The 24491-nt window shown below is 51.1% G+C and overlaps 1 protein-coding gene across 4 annotated transcripts in view; it reads right to left on the bottom strand.

The window, feature by feature from the left end:
• ADCK1 (aarF domain containing kinase 1) overlaps positions 1 to 24491 on the bottom strand; it is a 121634-nt gene that overhangs the window by 41734 nt on the left and 55409 nt on the right. For 3 of the 4 annotated variants that reach the window (XM_015071589.3, XM_053224786.1, XM_053224784.1), the window contains one exon: positions 710 to 868. The exons of the other annotated variant lie outside the window; for it this stretch is intronic. In XM_015071589.3, coding sequence (XP_014927075.1) covers positions 710 to 868 — 159 coding nt within the window. The remainder of the gene's footprint in view (positions 1 to 709; positions 869 to 24491) is intronic. 4 annotated transcript variants of the gene reach the window in all.

Genomic DNA, 24491 nt, shown 5'->3' with positions numbered 1-24491 from the left:
AAACTAAGAGTCCAGAGTGAGGAAAGGAATGGAAGGGAGACAGCAGACAAGGGGAGGGACATGCTGGCAGGTTAAATGCACTGACCTCCCAGGCCGGGTGCTGGCTACTGCCCAGCCAGCACCTGGCTCACCCTCCCTTGCTCTGCAGACAGAGCTAGAAAAGTCCAGAGACACAGTCTTCCATCAGGGCTTTTCCCAGGAACGTTTTTAGGTAGACAAGCTTGTTTACTCAAAACATGGGAGATGAGCATACAGTCTACGTAAATATTTCTATGTGATCTTCCTGTCACTTCTACATCCCTGGGTTGACCACATGCTCCCTTCTGTTATAAATTAACAAATTAAGCTGTAACTTTTCTACCCCCAAGGAAATCACTTTTGGTTCATCTCATTTCTACAACATGCAACTGAGGTCTCCTTGGCCCCAACAGCTGCCCATCATGTTCTGAGACCATCCCCAGATAGTTCCTAGGAACAAATTAAGAAGCACTGACCAACCCAGCCAAGGGCCCTCCCCACCCCCACCCCACCCCAGTCATGGCATAGTCACAACACTTCCTTTGTCATGGTCTCAAGCTTTCCTCTCCTGCCTTGCTGCTCAAAAGGTCACACTCCACCCAGCTGCCTTGAACCAGTGTCACAGGAGCCACCTAGTTTCCAGAGAAATATAGAATGAGGATAAAGGAAAGAGAAAGGGGAAGGCTCTCACCTCCATCAGGAGAATGTCCTTCGAGCTCTGAGCCTGTACCTTTGGATGCTGGACCTTCACAGCCACCGTCCGCCCATCATGCAGCACTGCCTTGTGGACCTGGGCCAGGGAGGCGGCCCCCAGGGGGGTGTCATCAAAGCTCATGAACAAATCATGGATCTGTCAAGAGTGGAGAGAGAATGGAGCAAATAAGATGACCCAGTTCAGTGAAAGGGGCCAAGAGGATGGGCCAGGGCCAGTGCTGCCTGATGCCCCGAAACAGACTTTCTGCTCCACCGGTTGTATGTCAACCCAGCACCTTGCCTGGGCTCCCTGCTGCCATGGAGATTCCCAGCAAGCATCTGGAGGGAGAGAGAAAACACATGTGGAGGGTGTGTCCCCATACACATGCATGGGTGCTCAGAGCACCTCCATTTAAGGCCAAAGAAGTGCTGTCTAGAATGTTCAGAATGGAGTACCGTCTGCTCATTTAATTATGCAACATTGCACCCCTGGGACTCTCATGCGCACACATAAAATCAAGAGTAAGCAGAACCAGGGCACCAGACAGCCCAAGGCAGGGATCAGATATTCCAACCAGCCAACATGGAGAGCTCAAGGGATCCCAGGCTGGAGACTCCAAACTTAACAGCCACCTCTTGTTCCTGCTGGAGCAGCAGGCTCAACATGGGTCCCCAAGCCCACTCTCGGCCAGTGGAGCCGAGACCCAGCAAGGACCCCAGGGCCGCACACCCCAGCCTCACTTTTGGCCCCTACCTGCAATGCCACCCAAAGGGAGCCTTGGGCAAATCCCTTGCCCTTTGTCTATGAAATGGAACATGTACTCCTAACTTTTCTGTCTTCTCTTCTCTTCTTCCTTCCTTCCCTCTTAGAAATGCCATACCAAATTTTCCTAAAGGAAAAAAGTCTTTCTGACTTGAGTGGTCACACCTACATGGTCCAGATATGAATATTCTACCAGATGGGAAGGAAGTCCCCAAAAACCTCTTGCCAAAATGTCCAAGGCTGAAATTCTCACTCCCTCCATTTCTTTAAGTCCCTGTATAGCTTCCCAATCCTGGAAGGTCCAGACATTCTCACACACACACATTTAAGTGTGCCCATGCATGCTTAGTCCCAAGGCCCTCCTTCTCATGTCCCCCAGGCTCTCACACCCATTCAGTCTTCTTGCCGCCCCCCTTCTGCAGCAGGCACTCCACCCTGCCCCGCAGCCCCCTCCTCTCCTGGGGCTTCAGCAGTCAGACAGCCCATGGCCACCATCCCATCCCTCTGTTTGCTAGGCTGCACTAGTAGCTTGCTAATCTCCCTCATAAATCACTCCCTCCAGCCCTGTCATCATTTCTGTATCTTTCACTAAACTCCATCCCATTTATCAACATCCTTTGGAGGTCAAAGGTCCAGGCAACATGGGAGGGGCCCACACTTCTGTCACAAGAGATGGGTATGGATTGGCTTCCCTGTTCCCCTTCTTCTTCCTGGGTTTTTATTTGTACTCCTCCCAGTGCCTATTTACCCACCTCCTTCCCCAACCATATACTTGTCTCTTTCCCTCCCTCCTGAGTTCAAGGCTCCCTGAGGGCCAGATTCTCCCTTACATCAATCACCCCAAGTCTCCCCATACAAGAACCCTTTATTCTGGACTTGGGCTTGGATTGGGAGAATGAAAGAACCACCATCCTGTAAACCTCATCAGAATATCTGCTTCAGGTGGGCAGGGATTTTTGTCCGTCTTGTTAGCTGTCGAATTCCCCGCACTTAGAAGAGCCCCAGAACCAGTTGGTGCCAAACACATATTTGTTGAAAGACTGAATCCACTATTCTCTCCATTGGAGAGGAATTGAATCAACTCTTTCTTCCTTTTGAAATGGCTGGGCCTTCCTGCTCCCACACTCCTACTAATCCAAAATCCTCAAATGTAAAAGCACATGTCCTGTATGGGATTTACCTAGGTGGACTCCCCCTGTTACTCCAGGGCAGGTATGAGACCCCAGCCTGGTCGATCAGAACCCTGAATACCCTGGGTCACACTGACTGGTTCAGAGATGGACAGGTGACCCAACTGATCCAATCAGACTCAACTGTTTTACTTCTGTTTGAACTGTAGGAGAAGAGATTTTTCTCTTTCTGCTGAAATTGAACGTAAAAATTGAACTTGAAGTCTGGAGCTATCAGGAATCGCAATAGCAAAAAGAAGAAAGCAGAGACAAGAGATAGAGAGTGAATCCATGGTTGAGCCCCTTGATCTAGCCATGCCTGAATACCCACCCTATAATTCCTTTTTCTGCTTAAGTCAGTTTGAGTTGTTTTCTGTCACATAGGACTAGAGGGGCTCTGATATTTCTTCGGCCCCATCTGGGGTAGATGAAAGAAACATGAGCATGGTGCCCAGCACCCCCAAGAGGCTCAGTAAACGTGAGTTCCATGGCCTCCCCTCTCTCCTCTCCTCGGTGGCCTCTTGCTGGGACAGAGATCCAGGAATAGAAGGGAGGGAGAGCTTCCGCAATATTCCTGGCCATTACATAATGAAATCAACAACAACTTCCTTTAGAAACCCTCTGTCTGTTCCTAAAGGAGCACCAAGGAGAACGTTTTCTGGAGCATTTCTGTGAACTCAGACCCTCATCTCCCAGGCAGCTGGAACGGCCCCATCTTCCCACTGCAAAGGGACTTGGGGGTCATCTGACCCCACTCCCCACCCCAAGCCTCCACCTGGCTTCCTGGGAACATTTGCTCATTTTCTAAGGACAGCCAGTCTTCAAATCAGTGTCATTGCGGGGACGCTGCAGAGTCATTGCAACTGAAGAGTGACATGGCATCACTAGGGCTGTGTGGCAAGAACAGCTGCCAGGAGCACTCCAGGGAGAGGTGAAGGGAGGAAAGGGCTGAGGCAAGCATATCCCAATCTCCAGGGGGAGAAGAAGCCTGGCCCACCATCTCCCCAGGGAACAAGATAGGGGCCTCCCACAATCCCCTGCTCCTACCAGGGGATGCAGGGGGTCCAGAGCTTAGGATACCACCCAAACTCAGGTGCCTCAACTCAGCACCCTGAACAAGGCCCAGCTGTGAGGACCTGCCCTAATCCCCAATTTGACCGATGGAGGCAAAGAGAGGCATGGGGAATGAAGAGGCACCACTCACTCTGCACAGGGAACCTGCTGGGCACATCCCCTCCTCACCCCACCCCTGCCCACCCACCACCTCCCAGGGCCCCTGCAGCCATCCTTTCCCCTCTATCAGGAACCAAGTCACACACCCACACCTTCCTGTGCTTACACACACACACACACACACACACACACACAATTGATTGCTAGTGAATGTTCCTAGCTGGCTTACAAAAAAGGTAATTAAAGATTGGTGCTACAGCCTGTAATTAAATATGAATAAAGTATCTCTAAATGGAGCCTGATTCAAAGTATTCAGTGCAAGTACTTTGTGCTGATAGATAGTAAGGAAAAATAGACACTGTCCCGAAAGCAGAATTACGCCCCCCACGTGGCTGACACAAACACCACCCCCTCCAGTCAGGCCCCGGCCCCCAGCCCTCTGAGCAGAAAGCCATTAGCGGAGGCCAACGGTAGCATGCACAGCAATTAGAGTGGAGCGGGGCCCTGAGCTGCCTCAGTCCCTCACACAAACCTGTCTCCCCTTCTAGGGCTTTCTTTCCCTCACTCCTCTTTCTTTCCTGGGGGTCTGGCAGCAAAATCAATTAAGTAAGACAACTGCATTTTAAAATGACGAGCTGTGCTTTTTAATTACTGTCAGCCCATGATTCAAATATACTGATGTCCCTGTCTAGAAAAGGAAAAATAATCAGGAAAAAAGTTTCTCTAGCTTTGTATTATCTGGTTGTTCAGGGTACATATGTGTGTATGTGTGTGTGTATGTGTATGCGTGCAAATGTAAGGGGCGGTGTTTGTTTTTTTATGAGCAGAAAACATCAGAAGGGCAAGAAGAAATGTGTCTTCCCCCACAGGCTCAGGTTAAGACTTCAGTGGGCTGGCGTCAGCTGGGGTCCAGGAAACCGAGGCCACATGACATCATACCCAGGTACAGGACAGAGTGTGAGACTCTCTGGGAAGTTAGGTCTGCAGATTCTCATGAAGCCAGTTTTCTGGATAAATGTTTCCAAAATGCCACACTGGGCAGCCAAGCACTGGCCAGGGTCCTCATTTCACCCAAAATAAGGTAAGAGGGTGAGGATCTTCTGTAAACACCATAGTAGGACTCCTAGGGAGGAGTTTCACATAAGTCTCTCAGCCAGCCAGCCTCAGGCCCCTCACCAGCCACAGGAAGGGGGATGTCCTGGATTTTCCAAGATGGCCCAAATTCAAATATCCCATCCTGGCGTCCCCATAGTCATGCACATCGGACCTATTCTGGATTTACTACATCAAGCTACATTGACCTAAGATAATGCCAACAAATCGAACAAACCCACAACTGGCTGGCTCCGGTTGAAGACAGGAGCTTGCCTCAAAGCAGGCAAGTCCAGGCCTAGCTGCCAAGGCCAAGCAGCTCCCACTTAGGAGTTGGGAAGACTGCCCATGGCACCTGGGGAAGGTTACCATGGCATCAGCAGCAAACAACATCTGGATCTCGAGGTCTAGAGATGCCCCCCTCCCCGTGCCTGGCTGGGTGCCAGCAGCCATCCACTACAGTCTGATGAGGAGAGGGACAAGTCCCTGTACTAATGGAGTAGCTGGAGTGAACCTACCCCACCCTGAGCCTGAGGCAGGCAAGACAGGCCCAGCTACCAAGGACTCTGCAAAGCACAGATTGCCTTGAACAGAAAACCCACCATCACATCCTATATGCCGTTGCTTAAAACCCACCCAATCCTTCCTCTTGTCACTGTTTCCCAGGGACCTGCCCCAGGCATGCCTCCATCTCACAGTCACCCTGTCGGCTGATACCCCACTTTGCTGCAATTCCTTCTCCCTGTCAAACATGCCTGGTTTATATCCCACCTGTTCAGGGTCATTCCTGCACCTTGTAAGTAACACATGATGCTGACAGCAAATAGGTGGCACATGGTCCTCTCATTCCCCCTGCAGTGGTTTTAAAATAAGTCCACAGGTACTTAACAACTCCTCCCTTTGAGAGGTGCAGCCTACTGCCCGCCCACCTCTGAGTGTGAGCTAAACTCGAGACCTGGCATATGGAGGAAATTAGTGCATGCCTTCTTAGACATCACCAGACATCCTTCCTGTCCTTTCCCAGAGAGCGTGCTCTTGGGAAAGTGAGCTGCCATGTCATGAGGACACTCAAGCAGCCTGTGGAGAGGCCCATGGGGTAAGGAACTAAGGCCTCCTGTCCACAGTGAACCATCCTGGAAGCAGATTCTCCTTCCCCACTCATGCCTTCAGATGACTGCAGCCCTCACCAACACCCTGCCTATACCTCACAGAGAGTCTGAGCCAGAAGCATCCAGTAAGGTCCTCCCAAATTCCTAACCCACAGAAACTGTAACATATCAAATGTTTCTTGTTGGGGGGTAATCTGTTATGCAGTAATAGCTGACTAATAAGCCTCAAGCATACTCATGCCAGATATCACTAATCAATCACAGCATTCATTTCTTCTGGGCACAGATGATGCCTCAGAATCTCTCTCAACACAGTACTCCAGGAAGCCACTACCAACAGATCAGAATTAATATAGGAAACGAAATCAATCTGCCATTCCTTAGCTAAAGTCAGTCAGTCAATCAGCAAATACTTACCTGCAGGCCTGCCACATGACAGAAACCATCCTAGGTACATAAACCAACAAAACAGACACCACCTCTCGCCATGAGGAGGTCTCAGTCTGCAGAATAAGGCAACAGCCCCAAGAAAACATACTTGCTTTTTAAGAAAAAAAAATTTTTTTAATGTTTATTTTTGAGAGAGAGCTCAAGCAGGGGAGGTGCAAAGAGAGAGGGGGACAGAGGATCCGAAGCAGGCTCTATGCTGACAGCAGCAAGCCCGATGCAGGGCTCGATCCCATGAATCATGAGATCATGACCTGAGCTGGAGTCGGAGGCTCAACCAACTGAGCCACCCAGGCGCCCCATACTTGCTTTTTAGCAGGGCCTGCTGGAGGCAGTGCTCCCTGCCCAGTACCAATTCACCCAATCCTGATGGGACTTTCTGGCAAGGTAAGAGGAGACTTCTGATATCACTATGTAGACCCTGGGGGGTCAAGGGAGAGGTCAAGGCATCCAAATGTCTCTTCGTCCCCACTCAGCAACTGCCCTAACTCAAGCCAGGAATACCCCCACCCCAGCTTCCCAGACAGAGCAATTTATTATAATAAAAATAATAATGACAATAACAGCTCAAGGATACATAGTCCCTGTATTCCATGGAATCTGTGTTCCTTCTGGAGTTTTGAAAGATCAAACTGTCGGTTCTGCAGAGCCATTAACTATTGCTACTGCCTAGCTGGGAAGAAAGAACGAAGGCCCAGCAGCAGCACCTGAGGCCTTTCTTGACAAGGGCCAACCCCAGGAATTACCAAACAGTGGTGCTGGCTAAATTTTCACAAGGAGGCTGGCACAACACTCAACCCTTACCAGTTTGCTAAAGAGCCTCTAGGTATAAGACAATCGTCCACCTGACTCTGCCAAGGGCATCACAGTCCCGACCAAGCTTCTATCCTCCCAAAGAATGGTAACAAGCAGCTGTCCGAGAAGTATGAAGCCAGGAGCAGTCATACCCTACGGCTGCAGGCGTGTTCCCTGGGAATGCCCACCAGCTGGCCAGGATAGTGAGTCCTGAGAGGCAACAGGGCACAGTAATTCCAATGCAAGGTCTGGAATTGTAGGCTGGAATTAGCCAATGCAAATCTAATCACAGGCTGCAGGCGCTGCCCACACTCAAATTCTGGCTCCATGGTGCACCAGCTTGTGTAATTATACAACCCATCTGTACCTCAGTTTCCTCATCTGTAAAATGGGAATTTTAGTACCTACCTCAGAGTTGTTGTGTGAAACAACACACGTAAAGGATCTAGAATAGAGCCTACAGAAGACCCCCAATAATGGGTGCCCTATCTAATGCCTCCACGAAGAGGACAGAGTGGTATATGAGGAGGGCGCTAGACAAAGAGTTAGCAATTCTAGGCTCTCAGTTCTCTTCTGTCAGTGAGTAAAAGCGACTGTCTTCATTCACCCAGAGACTGTAATGGCCTCCTGACTGGTCCACTCACTTGCATTCCTTTCTCCTCCAATCTATCCACCCCATGCAGCTAAAGTGCATTTTCCAAACATAAGCTGATCATGTCACTTCTCTTTGTTTAAACCACATCGCCAGCTTCCCAGAGCCAAAATCCTTAACACAATCCAGAGTCTGATTCTGCCCCATCTCCTCCCCCTGCCCCCAGAGCTCTCTCTGTCCTGCCCAGATAGCCTTTTTCAATCACCAGCACACTCCCTCCCTTCCCACTGCAGGGCCTTTGCATATGCTGTCGTCATTGCCCAAAAGGCTCCCCTTTCTGCTCCTCATCAAAGTAACTCCTACTCATCCTCCAAAGCACAGCTCAACTGTCATTTCTTCAGGGAAGCCTCCCTGTGTATATCCTCAGAATTCAGGGTGCCCTTCTAGAGAGCAATTAACATAGCTGCATTCTACCTCGATTTGTATTTGCTTAATCTCCCTCTTTCCTTCTAAATGACAGACTTCTTCCATTTTTGCTCAATACTGTATCCAAAGCACCTGACACATAATTAGTATTCAATAAATATTTCTTAATGAATGCATGAGGTTCAACTTTCCCTATCCTCTTCCTGGTGGGGGGACTTTGGGCCTTCCAGCTGACCTGGGGGAGCTAAAACATCTCCCAGAGGTGGCTACTGTTCCTCCAAAGTAGCTGAGGGAGGCTCGCTGGTGCTGGGCACTTCGAGAGCCGCGGGTGGAGGGACTCTTTGGAAATGTTGTGATAATAATGATTAATAAAAAGCAGATAAACACCCAGTGTGGTTGGCCAGCCTGGGAAGCCATCCATTAGATCTGTCATTCATTAGAGGTGGGGGAGGGGGCAGTCCAATCAGATCTCTTCAGCTTAAGCAAACCTTCTGTAAATTGTAGGCTGCAGGCGCTGACATTTGATGAATTATTCTTCATAATCCACCGTTGGCTGTCATAAATCTAATCTTTCAACGTTCCCCATCTTAATAACTTGTACAGCCTCACAGGGTGACATGTCTATGTCTCTGCCTATGACAGAGATCTCTGGGATAGAAGAGATTGTGCGGTACAAGGTGCACTATGAAGCCAGGACCTCCACAGCCAGGGCCCAGCCCAGGTAGGTATCCGCAGGGTGACCACAGTATAGAAGCAGTGAGGCAGTGAGACATCCTTGGAGCCATGGGGTGTCTGGGAGCCAAGTGCTTATACCCCATCACAGGGCTGAGAGCCAGGTGGAGTCAGGAGCTCAGCCCCAAGAATCAGGCAGACAGCTCTATCCCCTCTACTACAACCTACCCACATGAGGACTCAGCATCTCCTCCTTGAACTTGAGCTTGGTTTGGTATAGCTTGGTTTGGTAAAGGGATGTCAGGACATATTTGGTCACAGGGACTAAATGCTCAACCATGGGTACTTCCTTACTGCTGCATAATGTCCGTTGCCCTCAAAGTGCTCTCAACCTTCTCTCGAGGTTAGGAAGAGGAGATATAATTGCGCCCACTTTATAGAGAGGAATATATTGGCTAAAGGTCTTTTGTTTATTCATCCATCAAATGTTTAAGTGACTAATATAAGCAGGGCACTGTGCTAGTCACCAGAGACTTAATGGGAACTGGGTCCAAATCAGGTACAGCCACCACCCTCTGGAGTCACTACTGGAACCTGAAGTGGTGAGACAGGAATTAATGAAGTCATCAAAGATAAAGGTAAATGGCCAACTCTGATAAGTGCTACAAAGGGACAGGTAGCTGACCATAGAAGCTGTGTTCAGAGGATTAAACCTATCAGGGAAGGCTTCTAGGAGGAGGTGACAAAGACCTGAGACCTGAAGGATAAGGAGCCAGTTCAACTGGATGAAGGAAAGAAGAGCCATCTAGACAGAGAGAAGGACTTGTGCGAACCCTACAAAGGGGAATAAGACACAGTGACATGACAGCCAGGAAGGAGATGGCCAACAACTCCCAACCCAGAATCCAGGCTGCCTTGGGCCCCCCGGGTCTTCCCCTGGCGAAGTCCTTAACTACAGCTCATGCCTGCAATGGAGAAAAAAGCCTGGACTCAGTGGTTTGCATGCATTTCTGGTGAGGTCCTAGGACTTCTAAAACCTGATGGGCTCAGTCTCCTAAAACTCCAAAGGCCTTTTTCCAATAACCTTTAGATGTTCCTATACCCAAAAATTAAGGGAGAAGAAATAAAGCACAGACATCCTTGCTCACAGTGGCAATAGTTGCTGTCAGGAAAGACCTCCTTAGCCTTTGGGAGGTGGCAAAATGCCACATGGCAAAAGAGCTAAGGTATGTCCCTATGCCTCAGAGCCCCAATAAGAGAGCTCAGGTACCAAAGTCCTTGAGATCGGAGCACGTTCCACCCACTTAGAAGTCTTCCAGATGTGCTCTGCATGTGACAACAGCAGTGCCCAGGGATTTATTAAAGGAAGGCAAACCCAGACTTTCAGGATCTACCAGGAAGAGAAAGCCCACATTTTGGGGAAACCACACACATTCCTGGCTGACCCCAGCGAAGCAGACTGTAAAGAACATCAGCTCTGAGGTCAGCAGCCCTACCTGCCAATATCTAGCCATGTGACCTTGGGCAGTGCTTAGCTCCACTACCATTCTGTAAAATGGGAGTGATAATAACAACACCTATTTTGCAAGGGCATTCTAAGTGTTAAAGGACACTCTGCATCTAGAACAGAGGACAGCAAACGATAGCCCGTGGGCCAAATCCAGGTCAATGCCGGTTGTTTTTTTGTGTTGTTTTGTTTTTTTTTTTTACAGCTTACCAGCTAAGAATCCTTTTTTATATTTTTAAATGCTTGGAAAACCCAAAAGAATAATATCTTGTGATATATGAAAACTATATGAAATTTGATTTCAGTATCCTTGGGGCGCCTGGGTGGCGCAGTCGGTTGAGCGTCCGACTTCAGCCAGGTCACGATCTCGCGGTCCGTGAGTTCGAGCCCCGCGTCAGGCTCTGGGCTGATGGCTCAGAGCCTGGAGCCTGTTTCCGATTCTGTGTCTCCCTCTCTCTCTGCCCCTCCCCCGTTCATGCTCTGTCTCTCTCTGTCCCAAAAATAAATAAACGTTGAAAAAAAAAAATAAAAGAAATTTGATTTCAGTATCCTTGAGTGAAGTTTGACTGGGACACGGCACACCCGTTCACTACACGTTGTGGCGGCTCCCATGCTGCCATGGCAGAGGTAAGCAGTTGTGACAGAGGCTGCCTGGCCTGCAAAACCTAAAATATTTACTAGCTGGCCCTAGGGTGGGCAGAAAAATGACTCCCCCCCCCCCCCCACAAAGATGTCCATGCCCCAGTCCCCAGTAGTGTGATTAGGTTAAGGATCTTCAGATGGGGAGAGCATCCTGGATTACCATGTAGGCCCAATGTAATCACAGGGTCCTTATAAAAGGGAGGTGGAAGGGTCCGAGTCAGAGCAGGAACTATGACAAAGGAAGTCCAGATAAAAGGGAGAGAGACTGAAAGACAGCACACTGGTGGCTGTGACGAAGAAGGAGCCATAAGCCAAGGAATGCAGGCAGCTTCTAGAAGCTGGACAAGGCAAGAGATTCCCCCCTAGAGCCGCTAGGAGGAATGCAGCACAGCCAACACTGGAGTTTTAGGTTTTCTGAGCCACAGAACAGTAAAATAATACATGTGTATTGTTTTAAGCCACTAAATTCACACTAATTTGTTACAGCAGCACTAGGACCCTAACCCAGGCCTCTATGGAAAAAGTCTGCTGACCTCTGATGCAGCTCATTAGCCTAACACTCTCAGTACAGCAGTTTCATCCTTTTGTATTTCCCAGGGCGGTGCTGAGGCTAAAGAGCTGGGGGGGGCGGGGGGGGGGGGCGGGGGGCGGCGAGACAGGAGCTGCCCTGGCAGTGTGGAAACACAGGTCACATGTGAAGCCCAAGCTGAGGCAACAAGAGGACACATCATGACTCTGGTTCTGTGCCAGGCAACACCCAGAACCGGTCCTGTTCCCCCACACTGGGGCAAGGGGCCCTCTGCTCCCCCAACTGCCACATACACGCTATTCCCGCCCAATCCTAAAACCAGCCTCGCTGAAAGGATAGCCTCCCCTCCTACCGAGAAGTTCAGTTTGCTTTTGCTCACGAGAAACCACCAGTCATCAGCTCACACCAAAAATCGAAGAGCAGCGGGGGCCTGGGGAGACTTATTCCAATAAATAAGAAGGAGGCGCTCCAGTTGTTGAAGTAACAGCCTCTCCTACAAACCCGGCTATGGGGAGACACACACATACACACACGCACGCACACACTTAGACCTCTCCTTAGATCAGGGTGCTGATGACTTTTTTTTAAGTCTGGAAATCAGGAACCCAGTGCTGGGCGCAACCTCTCAATGCTAGACCCCAAATCACTTAGTCCCCCATGGACCCTCCACCAACTCTCTGACCACCAACTCTTAAGGAGAGAGGGGGCCACTGTGCAAAGCCCAGCCCCGCAGAAAAATCCTTCCCCAAACTGCCAGAAGGGTGACCTGCCGATACTGCCCCACCAGCCCTCTCAGCACCGTGTCTGTTCTCAGACGGCCCCCAGCGTTCTTACAAGAGCCCCTGGAGCCACTAGTGGCCCTCCCTGTCCCTCAGCCCCTCCCCATTTAATTCTTCCTTGAGTCCTGCTGATTCAGTCTCCAAATTATGTCTGTCCACTCCTCCTCTGTCACTCTTGCCCAAATGACCACAGTGCCATGTAACTCTCTCCCAGTTCCACCCCTGGTCCCCAAGTAGCCACTGAGGACTGGACCGTGCCACTCTCTGCACAGAGCCCTTCAGTGGCTACCAACCACGGATCTCCTGAAAGTGCCTGGCACACGTCTCCAGCCACATCTCTTGGTGTCTCTCTGCCCTGCCGCCACCACCCCTTTTCTGTCCCCACACAGATCCAGGCTCTTACCTACCCAAGGGCCTCTGAATTCTCTGTTCTCTCTGTCCTACCCTCTTCCCCTAATTATCCTTGGTCTCAGCTTAATTGCCACTGAGTCCTTGGAAAGACCCCTCCCCCAGACCCCCAAATTCAGAGCACCCTATGCTTTTCTCTCGTGGCATTCATCACAAGGGTCATTAAGTTTTTATTCTTGTGATCGCTTGTTTAACATCCGCTGCTCCCCTACAACTAGAGCCTAAGCACCAGGACAGCAGCTTGTTCAGCCATACAACCTCCAGCACACACACGACAAAAGCTCAATAAACATCGGCTGAGCCAATAAACGAACAAATGGCTGGTGAAGGCTGCGGAGGGTCCAAACACACGACTGTGGGACGACCAAGCCGTCCAAGCCAAGCACCTGCCCTCACCCAGCCCAGGGCCCCACGTTTCCAGCCACAGGCCCCTCGGGTCTCACTCTGGCTTCAGGCACCTCCCCAAGGTGATGCCCACCAGAGACGACATCCTTAGTTCAGGCCACTCCACCTGCCCAAAATGCCCTCTCCGGGCTTTTGTGTTTGTTCTCCTTCTGAGAACACTCAAGTCCTACTCAGGTTTTGCCTTCTCCAGAAGACCCCAATTCACCCCTCTCTGCGGCCCTATTTGTGGATTCCAAGGACACTTCTAAAAGCGGTAACCCAAACCTCAGGTGACTTTCATCTCATCCTGACCTCCTGCTGAGCTATGTCTCTAGTGCATTCTGTACCTAAGCTCCTGAGCTGTCAGAGTTGTGTGATGAGTCAGTAACTCAACAAGAGCGGCTACACAGCACCTTCCTGACTCTCCTGCCTCGGTTGTACTTCCGTGCAAAGATTTCTACCCTCTGAGCGAGCAAACTGGGGTTCCCGTCCCACCTCTGCCACCCACCAGCCCCATGACCTTAGGGAAGATGCTCAGCTTCTCTGGGTCTAAACTGCTCACTTTTACAAGTGAGGGGGGTGTTGGGGTACTTGGTCCCTGACGACTTTCCTGATTCTGTCATCCTATAACTCTTACTTTCCCATGCTGCACTCCCATATTGTGCCCCAGCCCACATCAGCCTCCTTCCACACACACGCTCCAACCTGGCTGTCTACCTGGAGTCAGCTGACCCTTCCCAGTGACACACAGAGGTGCCCTCACACACAAGGAGCCACCTCCAAAGTGTCACAGGCAAGGCCACTGACGGGCTCTCCTTGAAGCAGGGCCCCCCACGCAGAAACCACCCAGGAAGCCTAACCTAGGACATCGGCTTGCTCCTGAAGCCCCATGAATAAAGAAACAGGCACAGCTGGCCTATTCATAATCAGCATAAAAAATTGATTAGCCCTTTCCAGATTAAACATTATTGTTTCAACGACGAACATAAATCAGCCAGACGTGGATGGCTTGCTTCTCTCTGCCACCAAGGAGCTGCGGCAGGTAGACAGCAGGTGGGGCCCCAGGGCAGTAGGAGGAGATTAGAGGTCCTCCCTAGAGAAGGGCCCGGCTCTCAGGAGGTACAAGGGAGAGCAGACCACTCCTCACCCCCATCACTGGCCCCCCACCTGCAAGCACAGAGGGGCAGCACCTTTTCCAGAGAAGAAGGAGAAGGACCAAACAACCTCACTGCATGCTTCTCAGAGCACCTCCTCAGCCATCTGATTGGTGAGGCAACATAGCACCAGGGCCAGCCTGGGGCTGAAGGCAAGGTGGCAGCCTAGTGTGCTGGTAGGGGAAAGAGCGTGGCCCTCAGAAGCAGGCTGGGTCTCACAGGCCCTTTGGCGTGTGTAGCAGCAGCCTGTGTAACTGAAGCACGTATGTCCCTCCAGTCAGAGACACTCAGGTTCCGTTCCCAGCTGAGCCGCTGTCCTGCTATATGATCCTGAGTAAGTCACTTAATATGTCTGAATCTTGTTTTTTACATCTGGGAAGAATGGGGAGAGGGATACCTGACTGGCTGAGCTTCCGTGAGGACTAAAATGAGACTGTGTGTTTGAAACATCTAAACACATGTTAGGGAAGGAGAAAACAGTAAATAAACAGTTCCTTGACCTGCTGGGGCTCCCCATCCATCTGTCCCACCTCCCACTCAGGAATTCTGGGAGAAATCATAAACTGCTAGGACACAAAACCTGGGGAGAGGCCCAGGTCCCCTTATAAGGAGCAACAGAACGCAGGGGTCAGGACCTTGGGTTCTGGAGTCAGGCCTGGTTTTGCTCCTGACTCAGCCTCGGACTTCTGTGCAACCTCAGACACGTGACTCAACCTCTCTGGCCTTGGCTTACTCGTCAGTAAAATGGAGATAATAGTACTCTCGCAGGGCAACTGTGGGGATTATAGGAGAGGGCACTGCACAGTACCTGCAGTGCCCGCCGATTCCTTCCCAAACTTCCCCCTGCTCCCTGCTATAATTTCAGTATTTGCATCTGAGTCAGAGAGGGCTCTTTCTCCATAGCTGCAGGAATTAACGGCCCTCGGGAGCAACCATCACTATGAAGTTAGGATGCTGGGGTCTAAACACCCAACCTTCTCTCTTGGCCCTGGAGTGGGATGACTTTTTTTAATTTTTATTTATTTATTTTTATTTTAAATAGAGAGGAGGAAAGAGTACACCCAAGCATCAGAGAAGAGCAAAGGGAAAGAGAAAGAGAGAACCCCAAGCAGGCTCCACACTCAGCAAGGAGCCTGATGTAAGGCTTGATCCCACGACCCCGGGATCACAACCTGAGCTGAAATCAAGAGTCAGACACTCAGTCAACTGAGGGGTGGGATGATCTTAAGGTGAATGTTTGCCACTATTTCCCAGTGTCCCCACAGCTAGTTTAAGGGCACACAGTCACTGGCTGCCTTCTTTTCCCTGAACCATGTTCCTACTTCCCTACTGGCTGCACCTGACCTTCCCACAAAACCACTTCCACCAGAATCCTTTCCTCGGAGTCATCTTCTGGGAGTGCCCAATCAGGATGGGAACCCAGTTGAAGTTGATGATTATGTGCCTTCTAAGGCAGTGCAGGACCTGGGGTTTCAAATCACTGCTTCTGCCCCGGCCATCAGCAGTAAAGACAATCCTCTGGTTCACTTGGACGTAAGGACAAGGCATCAGAACCACAGCAATCACATCCATCCTGCCCATACTGCCAACCTTAGCCCCGAACAGCCTGCAAGAGGAGACCCACTCCCCCTCCCTGGAGAGGAAAGGAAGGCCACAAGTTCTATTCAAGGAGAAGATGAGGGCCCTGCGGTCCGTCTGGCAGTCCCAGAAGGCATAGGGTCATCTGTCAGGGAAGCTCCTTCAAGAGCAGTGGCTGTGGCAACGATTCTCTGGCTTGTGGCCTCCTGACCCACGGCCCAGCCTGGGACGCTCACACTGAGCTTCCAGGAGATGGCAAGGGGAGAAAAAGTGGCCATGCCCCAGCTCTGGGAGACAACTAACATAGCCTCACAAAAGGGAGAGTTCACCTTTACCAGATGTGGAAGAAGAAAAAGGCCTCCATGCACAGCTCCTGCCTTGCACCCCTCAAGCCATCCTGCACGATTGGCTGACTCTGCCCGAAATCAGCCGTGGAGGCCTGCACACTCATGCACATGCACATGGAAACTATTAGTTGATATGACTTAACACAGGTTCTAAGACCTGGGGCCTGCGGTGACTCCCCAAAGCCTGTACATCAAGATCCAATACCCGCACGCACTCTGTTGCCCCCCAGAAACCAGACCCTCCCCGGGGATAGCAGATGCATAGCAAGAGGGGTGGGCCAACACAGTGGGGTGGCCGACTGTGAGCCAACACAGTTCAAAACCTGGTTCCACCTCTTTTAAGCTATGAGACTGTGGCTGTTACTTAACCTGTCAGGGCTTCTGCTTCCTCATTTGGAAAACTGGAATGGCCAAATCTACCAACCTTGCAGAATTAGAAACAGGGTTTCTAACCTTGCAGGGTTAGAAACAATATCTGTAAAACATCCAGGCAATGTGTGCTACACAGCACGTACCACACAAACAGAAACTCTAACATCATTATCATCCATGGACATGAACATCTTTTATGCCATGTTCTGCCTTGCTGCTTCCCACCCCACCCCACCGGTCACCTTGGGGTTTAAATGAGAGGGATGGCATCTTCTCATGGACCCCACCTCCTCTAACCTCAGTGATTTGGTCAGAGAATGGACATCTGTATTTGTTTCCCAAGGCTACCATAACAAATCACCACGGATGGGGTGGCTTAAAACAACAGAAATGTACTGTGTCACAGTTCTGGGGGTTAGGAGTCTGAAATCAGGGTGCTGGCAGGACTGCATTCCCTCTGAGGGCCCCAGGGAGAGGCCTTCCTTGCTCTTCCTAATTTCCAGCAATCTTCACTGTTCCTTGAGTTTGCAGCCACCACTCAAATCTCTACTGCCACTGTCACATGGCCTCCTTGCAAGGACACCAGTTGTTGGATTTAGGACCCACCCCAATCCAGTATAAACTCCTTAAGTTACCGAATGACAGCTGCCAACACCTCATTTCACATCCTCAGGCTCTAGGTAGAAAAGCAATGGGGTCCAGGAGTGTGGGGGACATGAGGTAACCCAGTACAACACTTAGGCAGAGTCCTGATCCAGAATTTCATAAAAGGAAACTGGGGTTGCGGAGTGGGGAGTCCCTGCTAGGGGCAAACCTAGGAAGAGGTAAGGTTGAGAGACGCCAAAGGCAGCAAGTGAGTCATGGAGGAAACCAACTGTGAGCGAAGTTGACCAGCAGGATGAACATGAGAACATGAGCGACAGAGAGGAGTGGAAGAGCACCCCAAAAGCTCCACTCAACCCCGTCCCTTCCTAAAGCATGGGTAGAGGACACACTAAGTCTGCCCTCTTGCCTCGGCTCGTTCAAGTTGGGATTCTGATCCTCGTGGCCACAAAAGCACTAATACCTCCATCTATGACAGCTTGATCTGCGGCCTCCAACTATTCATATGATGAAGCCATCACCTCCAGGAGTTAACCTCCAGAATGTGACCTTATTCGGATATAGTGTCATCACAGATGTAATTAGTTAATATGAGGTCACACTGGCATTGGTGTGGGGGGGGGAGGTCCCTAATCCAAGATGACTGTGTCCTTATAAAGGGGGGCAATTTGGACACAGAAACAGACATGCACACACAGGAAGAACACTAGGCGAGCATAAAAGGCAGAGATCAGGGTGGTACTTCTCCAAGCAAAGGAATGACAAAGATAGCCAGCAAACCACCAGAGGCTGGAGGAAAGGCCTGGAATAGACTGCCCCTCGCAGCCTCAGATTGAGCCAACCCCGCCAACACCTGGGTCTCAGACTCCTGCCCAGCAGAACTGAGACTACGGATTCCTGTTGTTTAAGCCAGCAGTCTGCGGTGCTCTGTTACAGCAGCCCTCGTAATCTAACACACCCCACCCAAAGGGCCTGCCATCCCGCCCTGCTGCTCTCTATGCTTGGGCACCTGGAGCTGTGCTCAGAACTCACCACCCTCGAATGGCCCCATCCTTTCCCTCTGCCAATCTCACTCATCCTCTGAGGGCCACCTCCCCCAAGAACCCTCTTCTGAACCTCCCCCTGAACTTTCCCTGCATCAGCCCCACAGCTGAGTGCTTAATTGTTCTCTAATTACTTCCTCTGTGAATTGTTCTGTCTGCCCAGCTTTGGGAGAGAGGGAGGGTGGAACATGGCTTTGACATATTCTAGATCCCCCACAGCATTGGCAGAGAGGTAAGTACCTATCAGCTGCTCAACAAGTCTGTATTTTCTGAGCGAGCAAAGCAGTCAGTGGTGGGCCCCAACCTTCCCGAGTCTGTGAATGGGGCCACCATAAGCTGAGGCAGTTTCTCCAGCAAACAGCCCAACACAGCAGCTAAGCGGAGGGTCTGGGTCTGGGCACCACCCTGCAGGTTAGACCCCAAAGAGGGGGACGTGCCGCAAGCATGGTCTGCAGATTGAAGGGGAACAGTGAGTACGCGGATATGACCATCCCAACCACTGTCAAGCGGGAAGGCTGGCTGAAGGATACAAAGAATACCCTAGAATCCTTACTATGATGGATCAACTTATGAAAATAGAGCTTCCTAAAGTCCACAGGAGACGCCAAGGTCCCAAGGAGGTGAAAGCCACTTGAGCCCCTCCACATTTCTTTGCCAGCAAGACCAGCCTCATCTCTGAGAGCTGGCAGTCTCACTTCCAGACAGTAAGCTCCCAGCCCTGAACAGAACGAACAGTCCAGGAGGACAAGCACTGGATCAGGAGTCAGGAGGCCTGGGTTCAAGTCTCGCTTCTCCCGCCAGCCAGTTGTGCCACTCTGGGCCAGTGACTTCCTGCTCTGAGCCCCTGTTTCCTCACCATTGAAACACGAGGGTTGGATGAGGTGACTTCTAAACCGTTACAACCCGGGAGTTAGTTATTCCCTTGGGTAACCTTCATCTAAGGCGCTTTGCCACTGAACAATGAAGGCCAAACAAGAGGAGTCAGTGTTTGTCAACCCCAGTGGGGTGCTGGATATAATCTGGGGGTCCCAGTCTCCCTGCTTCATTTTGTCCTCACAACTGCTCTGCAGGTGACAACCAGAGCTAACAGCTGCAGGATTTACTGTGCACCAGGCCCCGCCCCCCAGATGGGCTATAGTTCTCAAGCCCTGTCATGACCCTATTAGTGAGCAGGTTCTCTTATCCCGGTTTACAGACAAGGGAACTAGACTCAGAAAGAACTAACGACACAGTTAAAGTCTGGTAGCATTTAGGATTTTGGAAGGCCCCCTGCCTCCAAAGCCTATTTTATTAACTATGAGGCCATACTGCCTCAGAAATGACCCTTTTGTTCCTTCCGGAAGCCAGACCCTGCCCTTGCCCTCACCCCGTAGTTTAGATAGCCCCAGACACGCCCTCACACAGCCCTCCACAGGCTCCCATGGGTACGTCCCAGGGGGCTATGAAAGTGAGACCGAGGCAGGAGCAGAGCTGACCACCCTGAGGACTCTAGGACCCATAACGCCATGCCATGACATCCCGCGTCAGAGTGTCTCAGTGCAGGTAACAACCTATTACTGAGCGCCTTTGCTGTGCCAGGCACTGGACAGTGTTCTGAGAGGACCCCAGGATGAGTGGGAGGAGACCACCCACCCCAAGAACATAAACCCAGCACTGAAATGACCAGACACAAGTCAAGTGCTCTGGATTCACAGTCCAACCTGGCTGAGGAAGCCACCGAAGGCTGCAAGGGGACAGGGGCACTCCAAGTAGTTCTGCAATTCAACTCAACCACACTTACTAACACCTACTATGTGCAGAGTCCACACTAGGCCCCATGGGAGGTTCAAGATGGGAAAGCAGCCCACCTGAATGCAACAAATAACTGCATAAGAGCTGTGACAGGGGATGGAAAGTACTCAGGGGGTATGTGAGGAGGCCAAGGTACAATTTCACTGGAAACAGTACCTCAGTTTCCCATCTGTAAAATAAGTAATAACAGTACCTCTCTCAGAGGGTCTTAGTGAGAAGTAAATTCATGTGTGTGGAATTTCTGAGGCAGTGCCTGCCCCTGGCAAGCACTCAGGGTGTGTGTGTGCATGTGTATGTTGCTGTTGTCAGACCCCGAGCTCAGAGGATGAGAAAGAGTCTGGTGACTTAAGAAGGGGATGAGAGAGGACAGACCCGGAGTGCATGGAGTGAACCCCCACAGCGTGTGGCCAGGGTGTAGCCATGTGAAGACGGGAGCAGGCCATGAGGCTGGAAAGAAAGCGGGAAGCAGCTCCTGACCTGCTCTCTGGGGGCTCTGTTCCACTGGCTGTGGAAGGGCCATGCAGAAGCTGTCCAACAATGGGCCAAAGGTGCCTCGGAGATGGAGCGGGGCCCCAGGGAGGAGCCTCTCGGGGCTGAGGTAGGGCAGCACTCAGCGAGGAGGCTGGGGCCAGGAGGCCTGGGGAAGAGGAGCCACCGCCACGGCAGCCACCTCGGTCTCTCCCTCAGTGACTAATGGCACACCATCCGTCCCGGCTGACACTAATGCTTCCTGCCATCCATCTCCTACTCGTTAAATTACCATTTTATGGCCAAAATCTCTCTCTCATAATTGATAAAAATCTCCTTTTGATGTTCAGCATTATTGGGGGGAAAATGTTTTTTTTATTCTTCGTTATGTTTTCAATATAAATGTATTTTTTATTGAGAGCTGCTGGGAAGTCTGGAGGAGGTGACTCTCTCCCCCTCGCCCCCCAGTCCTCCCCACACGCAGCTTTGTGGCCACCAGCTCCTTCTGTTCCACTCCCAGAATGCTCACACGGCAGCCGTCTCGGGGATCGTCTGGGGAGACAAAGAAACCAGACGCTGGAACAAACAAAGGTTGTGCTGAGGGCCAAGAGACAGCTGAAGCCCTCAAGGTGGCCCTCAGCTCCAGGCCAGTGGAGCAGCCAGGGGTGGTGAATCAGGGTGAGCTGGCCTCAGGCGGATCTTTGGCAACGTGCAAGAACAGCGGCGAGAGCTGCAGAGAGCGGGGACCCCCGGGGGCTGACACAGCACATGGCCCAGAGGTGTGCTCAGTAAATATTTGTGAGCAAGTAAGAGAAGGACAGGGAGAAGGTGGATCAGCGCTGGAAAGAAGGCAGCAAGGAATATGACATGGAGGCATGTGTCACCGGGGTGGGGGCGTGGGGGGGAGTTTTCTGCCAGCCACAGGTACCCCAGGTAGAATCGGCTCCTCTGGCCCCCTCTGCCCATGTCCCTCGCCCCAGTCCAACCTAGGGCGTGTTTGTCCCTGCATCTGCCCACACCCAGCTCCTCCAGGACAAGAGAAGCAGAGCCAGCTGCCATCCTACGAGGAGGAGCACAGCACAGCCACCAACTCCTGACCCTGGGCACCTGTGGCTGTTCCCGTGCCCATTGTGTCACCTTTAGGGACCAAGAGCACAACGTAGATGCTACTGATGGCCTCAGGACACTGCAATGGTTGAAACTGCCTGGCTGAGCTGCTAGCAGCCCCCAGGTTGGAGGTCACGGGGCAGTGCTCAGGAAGCCCAGGAGACAGGCTCCCAAGGCAGCCTGTGGGACATTTCTAACAGTGGAAGGGAAGGGGCTGACCAACAGGTGGAACACCAGGTGTTGATCGCGGAAAAGAAAGGAGGATTCTACTAGCAAAATAGTATCTGGGACAGAGAACTGTACCAGCATCAGAAAACCTGGTTAAAGACCCAACGCTGCCATTTAATCTCTCAGAATCCAGTTCTCACACATATAAAGCATCCAGCGTAACACAGAAATCATCGCTAATATTTGCTGGCCATTTGCTCTCTGCCGGGCATGCTCTACATGCTCCACATCGATTAATTCATGTAATCCCCACAGGCATGTACTTCCCCATTTTACAAATGAGGAAAATAAGAGACAGAGAAGATAAGTAACATGTCCAAGGTCACACAGCCAATAAACCAGCAAGCAGTTTAGCTCCAGCCCACCTTCAAGACTCAATAGGAAGCTTAACTGTCGTATGAAGGCAAGACCAAGGGTAGAAATGTTTGGTCCTGACTAAGGGCCACGTGGGAACCAGGGGGGTTAATTTTGTGTGTCAACTTGGCTGAGCCATGGTGCCCAGACATTTGGGCAAACTTTATTCTAATATTTTCATAAGGATGCTTTTGAATGAGATTCACATTTAAATTAGTAGACTTTGAACAAAGCAGACTGCCCTCCCTAATGTGGGTGGGCCTCGTCTAATCAGCTGAAGGCCTGAATAGCATAAGACTGACTGCCTGGAGCACCAAAAGTTCTGCCAGCAGATGGCCTTTGGACTCAAACTGCAATATCAGCTCTTCTTGGGTCTCCAGATGGACACCCCCTCCAAAGATGCAGGACGTGCCAGCCTCCAAATCGCATAAGCCAATTCCTTCCAACTAATCAATCTCTCTTTACTTACACACACACACACACACACACACACACACACACACACACACACACACCCTCTTGGCTCTGTTTCTCTGGTGAAGATTGACTAACAGAAGAATGAAATCCAGCCCTGGCAGAGCTGTCACCTGAAGGAAGGGATGCCCGGAGGGGGTGCCTTTTACTGCTGCTCACACAGTTCTCCATGCACCAGCAGAGATCCCACATGCAGGCATGCAGTAATGACAGGGGTCATCCCAGGCTTTGCTACTCACCATCCACGCCCATCATCCCCTCCCCCAGCCCTGAGGCCTCCATGGAAGCCCCTGCTGCAGTCTCTGTCCAGTCTCTACACTGCCCCCACTCAGCACCACCACCACCAGGAGCCCCTCACACAGGCCAGACAGTCTCCTGCCTCACCTCCCTGCTTCCACTTCTGGTGGTCCTCATGCCAAGAGCACCTTCTCTCTGCACCCCAACCAAGCTTGATAAATGATGGAGGTTCCTGGGGGAAGAGCTATTTTATCTCTTCCCTGAACTTTTGCTTACACCTTGAGCAAAGCAAGACAACATCACCCTCCACCTGTTCCTGTAGGTTCATAAGAAACAATGAAGTATGCATTCCCCCACCTGATACACAGTGGTTCTCTTCCACGTTCCAGTGGCCGCTCTGGTCAGATGGTCCATCAAGAATGCCGATCTCCTATGATAGCCTTTCTCCCCAGGTACTATGGGAAATTATAAAACAAGTACGAGTCTAGATCCCTACCATGTGGAGCTCAGGGGTAAAAGACTAATGAAACACGTGTCAGAGTGCACAAGCCAGACCCCAATCCCCCAACACCAGTACAAGTGGTGCCCCTAAAAAAGGTATTTCTGTGCCTCACTCTGGCAGCTGACCTCATTTCCTTCAGTCTCTCATAGAATTTTAGAGCTAGGAAAGAACCTAGCTGCATCCAAAGTTTCTAGAACTGTGCTTTCTTCACTAAATACCAGCTCTTTGGGCAACAAAGAGAGAGAGAAAGAAGGGAAAATGAAGGAAAAGGTGTCTAAACACAGAACTGCAGGCTGTTAGTGACTGCAGGGGGCATCTGAGGAGTCCTAGCCCAGAAGAGAAATGTGGAAGGATGGGTTGGTAGTCAGAACCCTGCCAGGTCCTTCAGCAGGAAGGAAAGAACTCCTGGGGACCAGAGAAGTCAACAGCTTGTTCAGAGTGCAAAGGTGTCAGCCTGGACTCCTTCCTCTGCGTGAATCATGCCCAGGAGAATAAGGAACCCAAGTCTCAGCCACCTGTCAGGGTTCCCCTCTGCTGAAAAGGGCCAAGCCTTCAGTACCTTTCCCTGACGCTCAAGCTCCGGCGCCATCTGCTGGCCAACGTCAGCACTGCACCTAGACCTACAGTCCCAAGGGCAGTTAGGAGACCAAGGTTGAGACCATTCCTAACCCACTCCAGACCCAGGTGACTTTGGAGACACCAGAAATGATGCCACCTCCTAGAGTTCGGGCTTCCAACTGCTTCCCAGAACGTGTCCTTCAGGACTTAGGCCTAACATTCAAAATAAAAGGGAAAAAGCAAGTTTCTTTCTGGTAATACTAGCTGAGAAACTTCTAAGACACAGACACAAAAAACATTTCTGAAAGATTTCTGCCAGACAGAAGCTCTGTTGTAGAAGACAAAGCACTGGTCTGGTAATCAGAAGATCCAAGGCCTCGTCCTGTCACTCACACGCCCCTCCCTTAGCTCTGTGGTCCCATCCCCACCCCACACATCCCTACGCCAGGACAGTGCCCCTTTATTCGCTCTCCCCTC

Source organism: Acinonyx jubatus, chromosome B3, assembly GCF_027475565.1.
Source record: "Acinonyx jubatus isolate Ajub_Pintada_27869175 chromosome B3, VMU_Ajub_asm_v1.0, whole genome shotgun sequence".
NCBI classification, from domain to species: Eukaryota; Metazoa; Chordata; class Mammalia; order Carnivora; family Felidae; genus Acinonyx; species Acinonyx jubatus.
This window is presented reverse-complemented; position numbering and strand designations above follow the sequence as displayed.